Source organism: Coturnix japonica, chromosome 6 (genome assembly GCF_001577835.2).
Source record: "Coturnix japonica isolate 7356 chromosome 6, Coturnix japonica 2.1, whole genome shotgun sequence".
Classification (NCBI taxonomy): Eukaryota; Metazoa; Chordata; class Aves; order Galliformes; family Phasianidae; genus Coturnix; species Coturnix japonica.
The window spans coordinates 14,173,533-14,192,083 of NC_029521.1; the positions used below are offsets into that span (position 1 = coordinate 14,173,533).

Genomic DNA, 18,551 nt, shown 5'->3' on the forward strand with positions numbered 1-18,551 from the left:
AAGCCTGCCTTCTTTCCAAATTAGACCTGAGCAAGCAGCTCAAAGTGAACACATTTATTCCACAAATGTAGTCTTTTTCTGTTCACAATCAACCATGAGCAGTTTACAGCTTTTTCTACTTTACTCGTTATTTGCTATTATTTATGAAGCCATTTTGGTTGTTGATTATTTCTTGGACCTGGCCCACTATTTCACTGAATAGAGTGAGTAACTTTTATTCTGTGGGCACAGCAACATCCTTGTTTTAGAGCGCCTGAAGATCAAAGCATCTAAGCTGGCCTCCCAGAGCCACCGGCCTGCAATGGCTTCTCTCATAGCTTCTTAGATCTTAGTCTTTCACTGACCACTTCTACCTCCAAATGCATTTACTAAAACGCTCACAGGATTGACAAAGCAGCCTATGCAGCTGAGACAAACTCAATTTTTCATTCAAGCAAGTATTCAAGGAAATTAAGCACTTGCCAGCTCTGAAACAAATACATGATTTAGGCAATTCCATTGTTACTGGCTCAGCACCGACAAATCTTACAATTAGGGTAATGGATTTAACTTCCAGTGCAATTTCCATACGGATAAACTGATCTCCTCAAGTGCATTTGCCCATGTGTTCCCCGAATCACAGTTAATTCATATAAAGCTATTTAATAACCTCCACTTAAACACAAAAGACTATTCAGACTCCTCTGACACCAGTGAAAGGAAGGATTTCCAAGTGTGTTAAACCATCTGTAGACAAGACCTAAAGAAAATTTAATTAAGAGCAATCAAGAGCAAGACAGTTGCAAACATAAATCAGGTGCAATGAATGCTGTACATCCTAAATGGTTAATAATGCCCTCTCACACCAAATTCCAGGTGCCTAAGACCTGTCCAAAAAGAGAACTTAGAGGACTGGCAAATCCATGGGGCTGGGAGCCAAAGGCAGAAGCTAAGCTATACAAGGAACAACAGAGATCCAGCACTGCCTGTGCAGTGATGTATGCAACTACTGCTCAAATTTAGAGCAAAAATCAGGGCAAACTGGCTTCCTAGTTTATTTCTGAAATATACAAATTAAAGATGTGTTTATCATAACATAAGCACCAAAGTTTCTACTAAAAATAGATAAGTGGCAGAGCTAGAAATACATGAAACATTTGGGAGATTTTGTTACAATGTGGAACACACTTTAATACTAGTACAACAGCAAAGTTTAAAATCACTGGGGAAAAAAACAAAAACAAAAACCAATAAACTATGTAAAGGTGAATAAAATCACTTATTTTGACAGGTGGGAGCCTACCATTCAAAAACCTTGATTTCAGGGACCAGTGCATTTCCAATAAGCCCTTTGTGTGCATGTGACCAGTTGCCAACGGGAACATAGCCAAGAGGGGAAAACAAACATTTAGCTCCAAGGGGAATGCAGAGCAAGTAGTGGAGCTGCACTGTTCAGGCTGTGCTCCAGCAAGAGCCAAATAGTATGTTCACATATTGCTTGGGACATCCTTTAACCTGTCCTGAAGGACAAATATTAGTAAGCTTAACAGTATGTATCAAAAATTGATACGCACACAGATGGACTGAGCCCTCAGATAGGCCCCTTGGAATAAAGATATTCTATCTGCAAATAATCCCAGTTCATGTGAGAATTAAAATCAGAGATCCTTGATTTGTCACAGGGGAAAAGAAACAGCTAAGAGAAAGTCCTGAAAATAGGAAAAGCCACAAGGTGACCACAGGCATCCCAAAAGGTAAAACAGAAGAGCAGCCTGTTGCAGGGATTAGCCTTGCGCAGACCTGGTGAAACAGCGGAGGTGCCACCTCCAGTTTTAAAGCATGATCAGAATAAAAGGGCTGCACAAGAAACCGATATGTGCCAACAGAACAACACCCTACTTTTATTGACAGAAGGTACAATTCAGAACTCCTCTTCAACTGATTCACCAAACAGTAATTTTCTTGCACTGGACTCATGAATTTGATGCCACAGCCTCTGGCCATCCAGGGCAGCCTCCATCCTAACATCAGCTATTAAATATTTTACATGGTTCAAAGCCAATTCCCACTCTAATTTCAGTAAAATCCCTGGGATCAAACATATCCAAATGCACTGTTATCTGAAGAATTACTTACTGTAGCTCAGAGATGCTCTGTAAATCCTTCCTGACCAGCACAAGTATAAAAGCTTTATCAAGGCCTTCAAGCCACGAGCACAGAAATCTCTCAGTATTAGAGGCACAGAAAACCTATTTTGAGTGTTCTTGAAAAGCATTCTTGGCGGCAGCACGATGCAGAGTCACTGCCTCAGCAGCAAGCCCAGCACAGTGTGGTAGCAGTGAGGGCAGCCAGACTCCCATGTCTTCTCACCTGCCAAAGCCAAAGCAACAACACAGTAGGGATGAACTTGCCCTTCCCTCACACAGAGATTTCTTTCAGGACTTGAAACTGCCTCAGTGATACAGAATTCAGAAAAAGACATATTGTATCAGTAAATTCCTCTTAATCCCTAAATTGCCAGAAAAGACTTAAAGAGTTTAAGATTAAATAGCCACAAAATTCTCACAGTCATGGCAAGAAAGTCTTCTTCCTCTATGGCTAATGCTTTGGAAAATAAAGCAATAAAGCAAAGACAATCACTTTGCACTAGAGGACTCAGAACCTTAGTGTCACTATGCAGTCTCACAACCTCCCAGGGGCTTTTCTTGTTTCTATCATTTGTTGCATTATGTTTTGAACCATTACTCTCTCTGCTGAGCCAAATCAGCTTCAAAACTGTCATATGAAAACAACTACTTTTCATAGCAAACGTCATATAAACTTAATTCCACAGAAGGAGGGGCAGTGAGGCAGCTAATAAACATTTTAATGCCAAGTAATACTTTCACAACACCCCTTCCTGTTTCTTCAAATAAATAACATCTCTACTAGTGTTACAAGCAGCAAAAAAAAAAACAACACAAGCAATTCTCTTAGTTTAGGACTTAGATTCAAAGGAGAACAGCTAATGGAGGGTGGGGAACAATTTTCTCCTGCTTTAAAATATCACAAAAATTGTGTTTAGATTCAAAGAAAGGTCAAATGTACAACTTTAGACAGCTCTTTCACAGGATCATTGATCAGAGTAAAAACTAAGCTTCAGGAAAAGCACAGCTGAAGTTGAGATGTATGGTAAAGAGAACAGACATCATACTACTGGAATTATTTAAGTAGGAAGAAAACACTTTGGAACAAATCCTTAGGGATCCCAGAAGGGTCACAATGAGAACTGAACTGGTTGCCTGTTCTGAGCTCCCTTTTAAGTATGTGCCTCCCAGCATCCACTCAGTGTTCATCTGTACTGTTTGCAAGTTTTTGTTTCTGTTTTTGTTTGTTTGGGTTACTAAATTGCAGCTCAGAGTTTTAACTTAGAGGTAGAGGCCAGCACGAGTAACTCAAATAAACTGCTTGGATTAAATAGGCTGCACTTAGTTGTAGGCTGCCGTGATGCCTTTGCTTTTCCCTCAGCAGCACATCAAAAGCACCAGAGAATGCAAGATGCTATTCATAATGTCTCCTGCAGTTTTCAGCTGCCCTACCTGTGTTCTCCCCAACAACACGGCAGCTCTTCTGGAGCAAAAGAGGTTGTCCACATGAATAAAGACTATGAGATCCTATTCTGCATTCCAAAAGGCTTTCAGTACAAAAAATAAGAGCTACAATTCTTGTGCAGAGCCTCCTTCCAAAGGGTCTAGAGAAGGGCAATAACTGTCTTTCTAGAAAGGAGACTGGAATGGAAAAAGGTAAAGGAGGAGAGTTGGAACGAGAAAGCTTCCCACATCTGACAGCCTCAGCTCTCATCAGCCAAGGCACAGCTTTTACTGAAATCATCCCTAGTTGCATCTAGGTTCACTGGAGAACCATCACCCATACAAATGTGGAAACTTCATTCTTCCTCTGGAGCTTGACAGCTGCAGATGTTCTACACAAGCTAGTAGGGTTTACGCTTCTCAACAGCCCTAGAGTGTCAAATAGCACTATTTTCACCCCTCCTCCCACTCCTCTCAGCCAAACAGCATTTTCTGGGGACACAGAAAAGAAGAATTCCTGGCCTAATAGCTTGTTCAGAACTGCAGCTCCCAGATACGAAGAGCCTGTGTGTATGTATGTATTAAGTACTTCCTCCACTATGCAACTAATCCTATTAACAGCTTTAGGAAACTCTGAAATGTTATAATTCAAGGGGACCCACTCATAAAAGGTCTTAGACCATTTCTGTACAGAGGTTGCATTCTTCCCACTGGAAGTAAAAAGGCAGAAAGCAGGACTTTCTCCCAGGGAAGAATAGATCCCAGTCCCCACCATGCCAAAGAAGACCACCCTCTTGCAATTCACAAGTGTCAAGCAAGCCCCACAGGAGAAGAATCAATTCTTCCTGCTTCTGTAGAGAGCCCCTTGCAGAGCAGGTGAATACAGAGGACCCTCTATGCATGCACTGCAGAAACCTAAGCTTACAATGACAGGCCCAGGTGCTGGCTTGTCAGCTTGCACTTCCAGGGGTTGAAAGTCAGTGAGAAGAATGAAATCTGCCAGTGATGATGACAGTGGCAGGTGAGCACAGCATCAGAATTCCCCTAATGCCCATCACGTGAAGCACCACCTGAGCTTTAATTCATAAAGCCCAATTACACAACATGAGTCATGATTACAGGAGACCACTGTCTGCCTTACACAGTATAAATGTAGGTTACAAAGAGTAATGGCATGAGTCTGAGTACAAGAAAAATCTTTCAGATTTGACAACTATAAGAACAACCACAGCAAACTGACACAGTCAGCATCTGGCTTTGCTTCCACAGAAATATCTTCTAACTTCTGTAGCTGACAGACACAGAAAAGATGAATAGTGCCTGTCCCACCTACTGGGTCCTCATTCTATGATTTGCCTTCTGCTCTCAATGCAACTGACTCCTAGTAGTCTAACACTTGAGAACACACCACATTCAAAACAACATTAACAGGGTAAGCAACACAATAACACGTTTACAGGAAGCAATCAATAACAGTAAGAAACGTGCAGACCCCCTCTGCACAGAATTTTAGAATCAGTATGATTTTAGATTAGATATGTTGACATTAACGTATACATCTGCATCAGATGCATCATCTTTCTTTCTGACTTATTCTAACAGGAAGCTGCTATAGCACTGAACCCCAGAATAAGGCTTACAGAAACTAAAGGCAGGCAGTCACAAGGATTCAGAACCAGCTGCCAGCCCTTATGAATAACACAAAATGAGCCAAGATGCACAGGCATCAGGTGAACACAATGCCCCACTGATCCGAGTCTCTACTCAACTTTTCACCATACTTGCTAACCTAAGAGCACAGCAGCAGAGAGAAATAAAGGTTGTCCTGACCTGCCCTATCTCCAGTTCCACCAGTGCCTCTCAAAGCTCAGATTCCAACTAGTTTTCCTGCCATCATAAAATGAAGTAAAGGCTATGATACTGCAGGGAGTCTCTTCACACTCTCCAAACCAGCTGCAGAGTGTTTCAGACACTCTTAGAGATGGAGACAAATCAGAGCTTCTGACTCAAGAAACAACTCCAGTCTGGCACAAAACTGAGCATATGTAAGAGCTGTGTAGGGGCAGAAGGTAACATCAGCATATATTACCTCATCTTTTGGCTTTACAAAAAAAATCACAAGGACTGTTAATCTGTATCAATTACATAATCACTTCAAGGGTAGCCCATATGCAAGACACCAATGGGTTTTACTTACATTAAAAAAAAAAAACCTGAAAAATGCATTATCCCATCAAGATTAAAAGAGGGGAGAACAGTAAGAGTTAAATTTAATGCCAAACTGAATGTCCCTGTTTCAATCAAATCTCCCTTCAAATTTGCAGAGGCAGTTCTTCAAAAGGAAGAAACCAGTGCTGTAAATTTGAAACTCCCTCAGGCTAAACAGAAGGGCTGCACCACTGCCCTCTATGCACATCTTGACTGTTTTTATCTAACAAAGTTCAGAGTTGGTTCTCATTCTTAATCACATAACTAGCTTCTCTCTGTATGCATTTCCCTACCTGTGAGAACAGGCCACATGAATGACAAAGAACTCTTCCATCTGACAATAAAACCAAAGGAAAGAAGGCTGTGTCACCTTTGGGCTGCCCTTACCTGAAGTGTGTCTCGCGTTGCCAGCTGAGTGCTTTGTTAAGTCAACAGTTCTGTCTATTTGAAACAGCTTCAAATCATCTTCATCTAAAGCGATATCACCCCAAAAGGCAGCTGGAGAGAAACAAATTGCAATTAGTTTTATTCTGGAAGGAAAGGATAATTCCTACGCAGACCATATCGCACCTCCATGGACCAGAAAAAAGTAATACAAAGCAATGGTTTATAAGCACAGAGAGAGTAGACATTAGTGGAAGCTAGGTGACAGTACTTAAATTGAACCACTGTGCAGAAGCACAGATAGGAGCTTATTAGCTGAGATGCCTTGTGTTACTTCGTTGCAGGACTGACTCAACTGAGCTTTACGGTGCTGGCGTTCACCGTTCATTAAAGCCTACAAGGGGCAGTTATGGGTATTTCGCTATATAGTGTGAAGGAGAGAGCTAAGGGACAGCTCAGATTATGATGGTGCATCCACACCATCTCAGGCTAATAGTTTGCATAAAACAGGAAAACCACAAACTGTCAGCTCATGGGACCTACTACACACGTTCATCAGACACAGTGCTAAACGGTTCCAAATCCAAGCATGTAGCCAGCCTTCCCACTTAACTGGAGAAACGTCATTTATTTGTCCTCTCGTGCATTAGTTACACTGACTGATGTTTGCAGAGCTTTTAGATTTGTAAAAATCCTTCAATTGCAGCTAGAAGCCATGAAAATAAAGTAAATAAAGTGATACCTCAACAGCTCAAATAAGACTGGAAAAGTTTAAAAAAAAACATATATATACACATGTGTGTGTATACTGGAAGATTATATATAATTATATAGATAGATACTGGAAGATTTTATATATATATACATATATATATTATATATATATATAAACTGTGTATATATATATATAAATATAAACTGAACTGGGAGAGTTCAGTTGACTCTGCACAGTGTACAGTTCATATTGAAAAAATGCAGCTAAGTAAATGAGATGATGAAGCAGTTGACCAAACAGAACAGACCTTTCAGAGATGGCAAAGATGTTACAAACTGAGCTGTTAAAATTCATAGTCTGCGTAGGCTGATGAAAAACAAAACATACCAAATAAACAATAGAGAAAATAATTCCTGGTGCAGTTCAAGACAGCTCAACAAGTCAAGCAAGGAGCAATGTACAGTTGCTCTCCGCAGTAGTGACCAGATGCAATGGAATCACAACCAACAACAGCTACATTCCTGGAGGGAAAAAATTGTCCCATTGCTATGCCAGCAGGATCACTGATTGGAATAAATTAGACCTAAGTAACCAACAGGTTTTACTCATCAGTTTGCTTTTACTGACAAGACTGCCAAATGAAAAGTGTCAGGCTGTTCACCCGTTTATCGGAAACCTGCAACTGCATCTGTGGTAACTGAATTATAAAGAGTTAACTCCTACAGAGCTATGCGTGCTACAGGGCATCCAGCTGCCACACGTCACCCCACCAAAGAGCTGCCACGAGCAGCTGAGCCCTGGTACAAGCACAGAGATTCAGCTGTTTCCCATTCCCTCAGTCTGCCTGATGTTATCAGGCCATAGTAAAGAAATGGGAGACAGGACTCAGCCTTGCAGAAGACTGACTATAGCTTTTTGGCAGTGTCTCATTAACAGCGCTACCAAAACCCCAGAGTATAGAAATATAGCAACAGCTCCAGAAGACTCTGTACTGCAGACAAATCTATGCACTGACTGACATTAATTAAAACTAGGACAGACTCTACAGAGAAGCATAACTCGGGCTCTCCCCAATGTCTAGGCAACCAAATTCCTCACGCAGAACAAAGCAGAACATAAAATACTATCAGCTCACCACCAACTAACAAGTCTACCAGCATAACCAAGAGGCACACTGATTGGGAATGGCCGATGAAAGAAAAGGGGACATACTCTCCTCTGACTGCAATTTTAAGATATTTTTATCCATACAAAGAAATTACTTGCTCAGGACAATGTGGCAAACAGCATCACATGCCTTCTGATTCTTTCTCCATCCACATTCTGTAGTTACTACTATACCAGCTGGAGAGACATCCATTCCCCACCCTAACACAAACCTCTAGTACCATTTCAATCCCAGAGTAATTTCTACCACCATTGACTCTCAGGGGCTATTTTCCATTAGCACTGCATAGTTTGTTTTTCAGGTCAAGGTAGTAAGTACATGCCAAAGCTGTGGTATGGATTTAAAGAAATAGAATTGTTACATTTTTATTCCCAACAGAAAACAGTTTTCCCCCAACCCCAGCACAGTAATCTCTTTCAGTTACAAAGCCATGCATCATCCTGAAAGATGGCCCACTACAAAAGCCAAATTTCCCTCACATTTATTTCCAGCTCTCTATAGTCCCAGCATGCTCAAGGGGAACCACGATTTATCACAGTCCTGAGCCAGCTAAGCAACTTTCTTCACTGGAAATCCTGGCTGAGAATGTTGCACTGCAACTTCTCGTGTGCTGTCAAAGGCTCCTTCCTAAAGGCATGCAGGCCTGAAAGACGCTTCCTTCCACCCCAACAGAGCTGTCCCACAGGAAAGCACAAGTATTTTATTTTAAAGGGTCACAAGTTCAGAGACTTCTGGCAAATTAAACCTCTGAAAGCATTCCTTCTGATTTCCTTTACCAACGTCCCCTTTTTAATTTAACATGGGAGGATTTCCAAAAGAGAAAACAAAAACAAAAATTAAGATCTCTGAACAGCAGGCTAGCAAACTTGGAAACCAGTATTTCTCTTGGCAGAAATCTCTGTCGCGTACAGCCAGGTGCAAACTCTTAACACTCAGCGCAACAGTGTGCCAGCTTTTGTTTAAGATGATGCATTAATCGCTCTGGATAGTTAGAACAGAGCAGCCCTTATTAAGGCTGATGCAGTTAATATGAGAGAGTTTGCTTCCATGCTGGATGAGCAGTATGCATCAACTACTCAGAATGTTTAACCCCACCACTCCCCAGCACGTGCAATGAGAAAGCAGTTGTTTGTTGAGGCAAAGGAAGAATAAACAAATAAAAATCCATCACTCAATAATTAAGAAAAATAAATAAATAAAAAATAAAAAGCTGTCCTCATTTTCAGAACATTTCTTCCCCAGGAGAACAGTCCACATGCTGGTGTTTGCACAGCACAGTAACCTGCCTTGGGGGCTTTGGCACTCACTAACTCCAAAGCAATGTGGCTGCCCAGAGCATCTTCTTTCTGAAACCATTTCTCTGCAAAACAGCCCCTGGTCTTTTTCTTCCCACAGTGCCCTCAAGTAACTTTTTCTCCCACTTCTACTTCCTACTTGTATTCTCTTCTTTCCTTAGTTTTAAGTCAGAATAGGAAAAAAAAACCCAAACTGCTGTCTCTCATGCAGATTCAATACAAAAGTGTTTGCAACAGTTTAAAATCATATTCCATAGAACATGTTTACTCCAGTTCTTTAATGAAATGTCTTCCCCTTCTGCTTCCCCCTTCCTCCCCCCCCCATCATCTCAAAGGCATCAAAGTAGAAAAAAAAAAAAAAAAGGAACATTACTCCTAAGAATAAGCACCCAAACAAAATGCAATACTGTGATTTGTTACAAGCCTGCTTACCTCTGTCTCTATATATTTTGACTTGAAGCTGTTTTTCACCCTCACCACCATCAGCCCTAAGTTTACACAAGTATATTAAAGCCACTTAACAGAAGAACTAAACTATACTTGAAAAATATCAAACAACATCTGCATTTGAATTCATGCCCAGCCTCCAAAGCAAGTCTAGGAGCAAAACTTAAACCCATTTGCCTGCCATGATTTCTTGCAGGAATGCTCCGTTCCAGCACCAAAAGATCAGTATAGTCCATAGATTTACGCTGATGACAGGAAGCTACAAAGCATTTGGACTCTGGACACCATGGGAGATTGCAGGAATTTTGAAGCGCCCATCAGGAACAGCTGCAATAGATTCATAGAAAAAGCAACCTTGGAAACAGGCATGTTCTGCCTGCCTAGAAAAGTCCCTCTGTCCCACTCCTCTTCAGAGAGGGTCTCACTGTCTGAAGCTTTGGTTATGTAATGGCAGGTTTTAGGTGCCGAATAGAATATGAACCTAGATTGAGGATTACACTCTACAAGCTGATTCAAAGGAACCCTCTTTCTGTGAGGACAGAAACATGAAGTTAGCTTATGCCATCAGCTCAAGGATCTTTTCTGAACTTGCAGCCAGTTGGCATAGCTCATGCTGACAGACTTATTTCAGTTCCTCTACGTAGTTTTAACACATTTTTGCTGGAAGGACTTTACTCTTGCCTGGCAGATTTCCTGCTGCGCAGTATAGCAACAAGCATGGAAAACAAATAGCAATGTGAATCCAAACAGATGCCTCACATTTGTTTCAGCAGCCTTCATGACTCAAACTCAGTTTCCGGTGCTGTTCACAACCTCTCTGCGTAGGTGATAGCTGAGCTCCCAAGAAGGAATGCCTCGTGATTGACTACCTGAGCATGCGAGTCAGTACAAAACATCCAAGGAAGAAGCATTTGCACAAGTAACCCTGGCACCTCCAATTTTGTGATACAACAGACAGGTAACCCAAGGAGCAGACTCAATTGTCACTCTGGTGATGAGCCATGCCAGCTGTTCGTGACTCAAAGTGCAATCAAAGGATGTGGCCTGAACACATACCTGAGATAATCATACATGCACATGTAAGGGACAGCGTTTGTCCCCATCCAAATATCTTCTCCATAGTCTTTGTTATGGAAAGATCCTAGGGCACCAGCTCCTGTTGTTCCAGAAGTGACTGCACCATGCCAGAATAGCACAAGAGAAAGCCAGCATCCCACCTTGTCAACAAGAGCTATAGGCAAGGAGTGCTGGCTGCACATACAGGTGGGTTATTCTATGACTATTCACTCACTAGCAAAAGCCTGCAAGTTATTTCTCAGCATTTGCTGATGCTTCCCAGCCTGGCAGGTCCGAGTGCAAGAGATTGAGTTTTCAGGGCTGGCCACACTTTCATTAGGGCTCCTGCACTCTAGCAATAAATAAATCAACAGATCAAAGTGAATTTCCAGCACATTCATTTTTCTTTCTTCTCATGCACTGACATGCAAGTCTGTTATTGCTGAATCACCTGCAGATATGGAACCAGTAAGAAAGTATGCTGAAATGCGATGAAAAAGACTCATACCGTAAAGAAGAAAATCAGATTCCCTTGTGCAAAGCAACAACTGTGTCACAAAAGAGAAAAGCCTCAAAAGAAGGCAGTAATTGGTGAAAGAACAGAAAACAATCCTAAATGTACACTTTAGAAATAAGGCCAGATCATGAGCCAAAGGAGAATGGGAAGCAAGCAACAACAGCAATAATTAAGAGAAAAGCATCAAAACTGCCATATTAAGCCATTATGCTTCAATCTGGATCAATCTGTTTCTCCTCAGTAGGAACAACCAGAAGTTTATCATCGGCCAACCTTGAGGATAAGCTGGTTTGAAGGCTCTACTGCAAACTAACCCACACAGCAAAGGTGCCTACAGCCAGCCTGCTGTCTGGCACAAACATGGTTCTCCAGCAAAAGAGTCTCAACAATTCACTTCTCAGTAAGCAGAAGTTCCCCCACCCAAGGATCACATTTCATTTCAGGGTCTAAGTTCGTGGAATAACACCTAACACAGCCCACTTCTAAACTATGACAAACATTTCAACAACATCAAAACACTGTGGGATTCAGAGTTTGATGTCCTATTCAGACTTCTGCAGAAGTCTGAACTATGTTATCACACGTAGTGTTCCCACAGCACCCTCTCTTGGGAAGTTCTCTGCAAGAGAGTTCAATGAATGCCTTTCCCTGGAAGGTGACAAAGCAGTAACAAACACACACTTTAAGCCTGAACTTGTGCAAAGCTGCAAGCACACGTGTGAGCTTACATAACGTTTGGCTTTAAGGAACAATTCATACTCTTGGCTGAATTCCGCCTTATTTTAACTCGGAAATGAAAATAATAATCAGTGGCTTGAGTAATACTGCCTGTCATATTTAGGTTAGGGGAAAGGCTTGTTCTTTGTAATATTCATAACTTTCCTACTACTGTTGGCTGCTTCCTCACTCAAGGTCTCCATCTTTTGCACACCTTCATGGTAGTCACTTCTACCAAGTGATCTATGAAACCATTCCTGGTACGAGTGACACAGAATGGCATTTATGAACTCAGAGCAGAAAATGTATGCCACAGGCAGAAAATCAGCTTCCTTTATGGTGTCTTGAATGGTTAAACATCCATCTATTCATAGAAGTACTAAAAAAGGACGTCTGCTGTGTAATACTTTGGAGCAGCTTACAGGGTTAAGGATGCTACTTCCCCGTAATGAAGCATGTAAAATCCAAGGGGTGAGCTTAACCCCTCCCATAAAGGAAGTTGAGTTATGTGATCAGACTAACATTCTGGCACGCTGCTGACTCCTCTGGATGACTATGCATGCCCCATTGCAGTGCTGACACAAGACAGCTTTGCCCATGCATATCAAAATGGATCTCCACACAAGCTGTACACAGCTTGCAGTGCACTTCTTGGCCACATTTCACATGTAGATAGACAACAGATGACCAGAAGGCACCGTGGATACAAACAACTATATTTTGACCAGGTTTGTTCACAAGTGGTAACTAGCTACCTACACCTGTCAACTGAGCATCTGACACTTTCCTGGTCTGTACAAGACAGTGCAGAGAAACTGGTTTTTAAATAGGGCTAGCATTCATGGATCTGTTCAGTCTCCAAGTTGCACAGTTTAGAGGCGCATAGGGGAAAAGCAAATGGTCACACAAAAAAGACCTTACATCATTTTTTCTGTAAGCCAACATCCTGGCAAGATGCCCTTGCCAAAACAAACAAGCAGAAGCTTAAATAAGTAGAATCATAGAATGCCCTGACTTGGTAAGAGCCCATGAGGATCATCAAGTCCAACTCCTGGCTCCACAAAGAACCACCCAAAGTTCAAATCCCATGTCTGGGAGCAAGGTCCAAAAACAGTTTGAACTCCAACAGGCTTGGGGCTGTGACTGCTGCCCCAGGGAGCACGTTCAAGGGTCTGCCCCATCCGCTCCTGAAGAACACTTTCCTAATCCAACCTGAACCTCCCCAATACAGCTTCATGTTGCAGCAGACAGACAAGTCATCCAGGGTCCAGCTATCACCATTCCCTGCCAAAATCTACACTTTGTGGTGCACACAGCTCTCAACCATGGTGGAAGTGAAAATCAGGAATCAAAACCATCAACAGAAAAATGCATTTTTTTTTTCTGATCTTAACTGATAGTCTCCAAAAAGTGCATAGTGGGATTTGACGAAGGTGCTACTTGACAATAGGCAGCACCTTTTCCCTCCCTCCCTACTTCACCTTCCCAAAGTGAATACAAAATGCTCCTCACTGAAAATACAGCATCACTCTTGCTGCCCTTTAAGAGAAGGAGATGGCAAGGTTCTGGGTAATGAAATCCAAGTGTGCCTTTGTCAATTAATTATGGAGAAAGCTGTACCTCACAAGCCCCATCGCACACCCTCCATCATTTTTGCTGCTCGATATAACTTTAATTAATCTTTCCTTTGGCAATTTGAAGGAAGGGTGAGCACACAGCAAACACCCACAGAGTATTAAATTGATTTCCTGTTTTACAGTCCCCTTTCCCTTCCTATTGGCCCAGCTATGATTTGTGGCCCTTCACTTGGAGGCATTTTATCCTTGCTAATATAATCCAAAGCCCCATGCAACAGCCACATCCAGAAAAGTAACACTTTGCACAGTCGATTGCTTCAGCCCAGGCCCTGCCAGTACAAAGCAGATTTACTCTTGCACTTTCCTCCTCATACCACAAGAATTCAAATCAACCAGTTTATGTCTGTATCTTCAGCATTTTAACTTACATCATTGACAACACTTTTGTTCAAAGTAATTCAGCCATCTTGCTCCCTATACTTTTCTGCCTGTACTTCATAGCAGAACACCTTAATTACCAAAGTGCTGACCAGCTGACCCACAGAACAAAGACTTGCTGAACCTGTTGGCCATCAGCTTCAGTTTTCTGGTAGGAATTAATCCAGGTAAGCTCTTCTCCTCAGGTAACTCTCACATCATGGGACTTGCCCTGGATTCATTCTTTCAAATGAAGTTGAGGAACAACAACCTTAAAGATGCAGATGAAAAATTAAAACTGCTGCAATCCTGAACTTTGGCTGGAGTAATTCAACAGCTAAGCATTTTCTCCCCTTAAAGTCAATTTACCACCCTTGACTTCAATGTAAAGTGAACCACCACAACTCATTTAAACTGTATCACTTGGGAATAGATGTTCTTCTTCAGATGGCAGATTTTGTTGCAAAAACTCCCCTCTTTCCCTGATGCATTAGGTGTTCTCACCTGGCTAAAGCCCCAAGCAACACAGCTGGGAACAGGTGATCCTAAGCAGGCATGCAGAAAATACACACACACAAACAAACAAAAAGGCTCATCAGAAAAAATAAACAGGAACAGAACAATAAACTAAGCTATATCCTGAAAAGAAAGAATGTAAAACTTTGGTCTGTTTGGAGCAAACTTAAAGACAGGTCAAGAATTTCTCAATACAGTGCTGGATGAAAGGGGGTAGTTCATGATAGATCACATCTATTCACAGGCTAGACAAGGAAATCAAACACTGTCTTATTTTACTCATTGCTCTCCATCCACCAGCACCAGGAGAGAAGTGCTGTGGCACCACTGGAAAAGAGGCAAAGAAGCAGACAGGAGGGAGGAAAGAAATGGGAACTACTTATGGAGGATGGCTAATTTGAGCTGTTTACAGACTCCCCCTCTGAGCTTGGGGATGGAAAGGTGGCAGGGAGTTGGTTTCAGCCATTAAAAGTACAACGTGAGAATCCATTAATTTTCCATAGAAACAATGTCATCATAGAAGCGAGACAAATCTGATCAGTCATGCAAATGTGCTGATGTTAAATTCTCAGGCCTGGGCGGGGAATTTTGGTTGCCAAAAACACAACAATGAAGAGATCAGAATGAGATTAGCAGCCAGAGAATGGTATTGTGGGAGCATAGGATATATACCCCAAATCACCCCCTGACTATACTGGAGTTTATTTCCTAAGCCATGCATAGATGGGTGAGCAGGACAGACAGGAAAAACAAAAACAAAAAAACAAAAACAAAAAACAAACACACACAAGGAAAGAAAGAAAAGACAAAATAAATGCTGCTCTTGTATGAGATCTCAAGAAATGGGCAAATGACACATTCCAGTGCTGACTAGGAAGGACCTTCACAGAGCACTGATCTCACTCCAGGGACTAGAAGGCTTGGCACCCCCACAGAATTGGGATTCTTGCAAGCTGCGAAGTCACAGTATCAAGAAAAGCAAGCGGTAGTGACAGACAAAACAAGCGACTGTGTTTTGTAGCTTAATCTAGCAGACCACCAAACACTACAGATTTAGAAGAGAAATTAAGCAAGCAAGTTGGCCATGTAAGACACCAGTACCCTCCCAGGCATGTGCTGAGCTAAGTGCCATGTTTCATATTGTATCTTATGCTGCACTAATAAGGGGCAAGCCACAAGAAATATACTTCTTCCCTTCCTAACAACAACAATCCATAAAAAGAGACCAACACGTTGTATCTCCTTCCCTCCCTTTACAATGAATCCATATGAACACCCCTCAGGAGGAGACACCATGCACAGAAAATCACTGCAGCACCCTAAGCAGATAGAGTAGAAACTGCTCACCCTGACAGCAGAGCACAGCCCTTCCTTGTGAAGAATCGAGCCACTGTCCTGAACTGGCTTCACCACAAGTATTTAAGGGTTAAAAATATGCAAAATGAAGTGCTCCACCCCCTGCAACACGCAAAACATTACTAGAGCAATACAAGTGACAAAGATGCTTCCCGATAAGTCTCACCACTAACAAAAATAGTTTGAAGAAGTGCACGAACAAAACGAGAAGGAGAGCTCAAAGCACAGGAGATGTTTCACCTAGACTTGCCCGCAACCCAAAACATCAACATTGGCCAGAGAGAAGACACTGAACAACTCTCGGGTTCACTTCTTAAGTTTAAGAAGTGTAACATTGTAACACAAGGGAAAGTTAAGACGTTGCTTACCTTCAGAAGGCTATAGGTATATAGGAACCTCTAAAGAAATACCCTCACCTCCACTGCCAGCCCTCACATGAGGTCTGTAAGGGGTGGATCCTGGCTTTATCCCTTCCAGTCACTCAGGTGCATTGCATGCACCTGAGCTCCCCTGGGCTGGCCCTGCCTTCCCACCAGGTGCTCAATCACTCCTTCAGGTGTGACTCAGCATTTCTGTTACAAGAATACATTATTTCTACATTTGGACATGTTTACCAGCTGTGCTGCAGTGAATTCAAGGCACCTGTTTGCAGATCCTTTGATTCAGCCCCAAACTGAGCTAGAGAGGGAAAGGGGAATCTCAGAAAGTTTTCCTTGCTCTGTTAACACCCATGTCAGAAAGGTCAGACTGCTCTGAGCAACCCCAGGGCTTGCTGCAGTGGCACACTGCCCACCCTTAACACACCTTAGTCAGGGCTTGTAGCACAGCAGTGGCAGCAAATGGCTAACATTTGCAAGACTGTGGCCCAGGGAGCTCTGCACAGCTCACATTTCAGATGAGGAACAGGAAAGTATAAAGTCCAGTGATCACAATTAAGAAAAAAATATATAATAATATTAAAAAGAAAAAAAAAAAAGAAAAAAAAAGAAAAAAAGAAAAAAAAAAGAAAAAAAAAACAACAACAAAAAACCACCAGCAGCAATGGTATGAAGGGCTATGAAGGAACACAATTCTCTCGCAACTGCCTGGTGACACTCTATCAACCTAAAACTAATGCCTTTGAAAACTGAGGCATCTGCAGATAATTCAACATCTGCCTCGGCTGCCCGCTGCCAATTCAAAGCCAATTTGTCCTGTTTCCACCACATACACCACAGTGAGCACAAAGGGCTGTCTAGCAACACAGTCCTCCCAGTGTACAGAACTCCTCAAATTCAGAGGCCATCACAGCTCCAATTAGAGGCATCGCTTTTGGGTGCAGTTCCTCCCAATATGAAATTCCTATCAGGACTCAAAAGCCACAGCAGTTCTGCTTTCTACAACAAGGTTTCGTGTCCCTCTAATTACTGATCACTGCACAAGCAGTGAGCAATCAGGAAAGCAATAAAGGATCGAGTGCTATTACATCTATTCATCTTATTTATGCAGTAGGTGCCGGTGAGAAGTTGATCTTTATCCATATACATCCTGTAATGTTTGGTTCTGTTTCACTTCAAGCACCTTAGTACATATGGGTGAGGATGTGCTTGCCACTCACCGAGCAAGCCAGATGCACCCTTCACTTGCTCAAACATAAATTACAAAAGCCTACTCAAGAACATGCATCTGTTTCACGTATGGCTCATACAGCTAATTTAAACAGTTTCCATATGTTCCCCAAAAACTGTGACCAAATGCCACTTACACATAAATGGGGAGATTGTCTGGATTCCACAGAGAAAGGTTTCATCATGCAGCTCTGAGCAACAGCTCCTTTGTTCCTAGGTCTGCCTGGGCTCCCCCAGTGCCCTCTCCTTGGAATGCTGCTGACTGGTCTAAATGCTGCCTCCTGCCGGGTTCCCATCCCTGCAGCATCATGCTTGCAGGCTCACAGATAGAAGACCTTGGGAAAGACCTGTAAGGAGCACCTGAGCATGTGAAGGTCTGCCAAGTCACACAGCACAAACATCCCCTGTTCCTGGTTCCACAGAACTGACTTACTCTCAGGACAGGTGTGATTTTTGCCCAGTCGTCATCCAGATGTTACCACAGATATGAGGCTGTAGCTGTTAGAAGCACAAATGATGCTCTGGTACCCTATGTATCTTGGGAATCTATGCCTCAATATTTTGCTGTATATCTGAAATTGCCTCTCTTTTACTGCATTCACTGTGGCTTCCCACTCTGTTCCATTCTGGCAACAGCATATTTCATCTAGACCACATTCAACCGACTGTCTGTACTCGGGTGGATCAGAAGCTTGAGCAGATAGGCAAGGAATTCATACAGGGCTACTGCTCTTCTCAAAGTAGATCCGGTCAGGGAAGCAGGCAATAAATATCTCCATTTGGAAATGCTGGGGAGGCTATCAGAAGAATTAAAAACAATAGAAAGGGAAAATAACATAGATGATAATATTTTGCTTGTTAATAAAGGCATGATACACCTGCACTTTAGGAAAAGAGCACTGCAGAATTTGCATCCACTGGATTAAGGCGCTGCACTGTAAAGTGTGTCACATTTCTCTAGACAAAGCTTGTTGAATCAGGCATCAAATACAATCCCAAAGATCCATCCAAAGGTATGTTTCT

General features: G+C 42.2%; 1 protein-coding gene across 1 annotated transcript in view; it reads right to left on the bottom strand.

Annotated features, from left to right (window-relative positions):
* The window catches only part of TLL2 (tolloid like 2), a 75,422-nt gene that overhangs the window by 40,120 nt on the left and 16,751 nt on the right, over positions 1 to 18,551 (bottom strand). Inside the window, exon 2 of the mRNA XM_015866854.2 lies at positions 6,144 to 6,254. Coding sequence (XP_015722340.1) covers positions 6,144 to 6,254 — 111 coding nt within the window. The remainder of the gene's footprint in view (positions 1 to 6,143; positions 6,255 to 18,551) is intronic.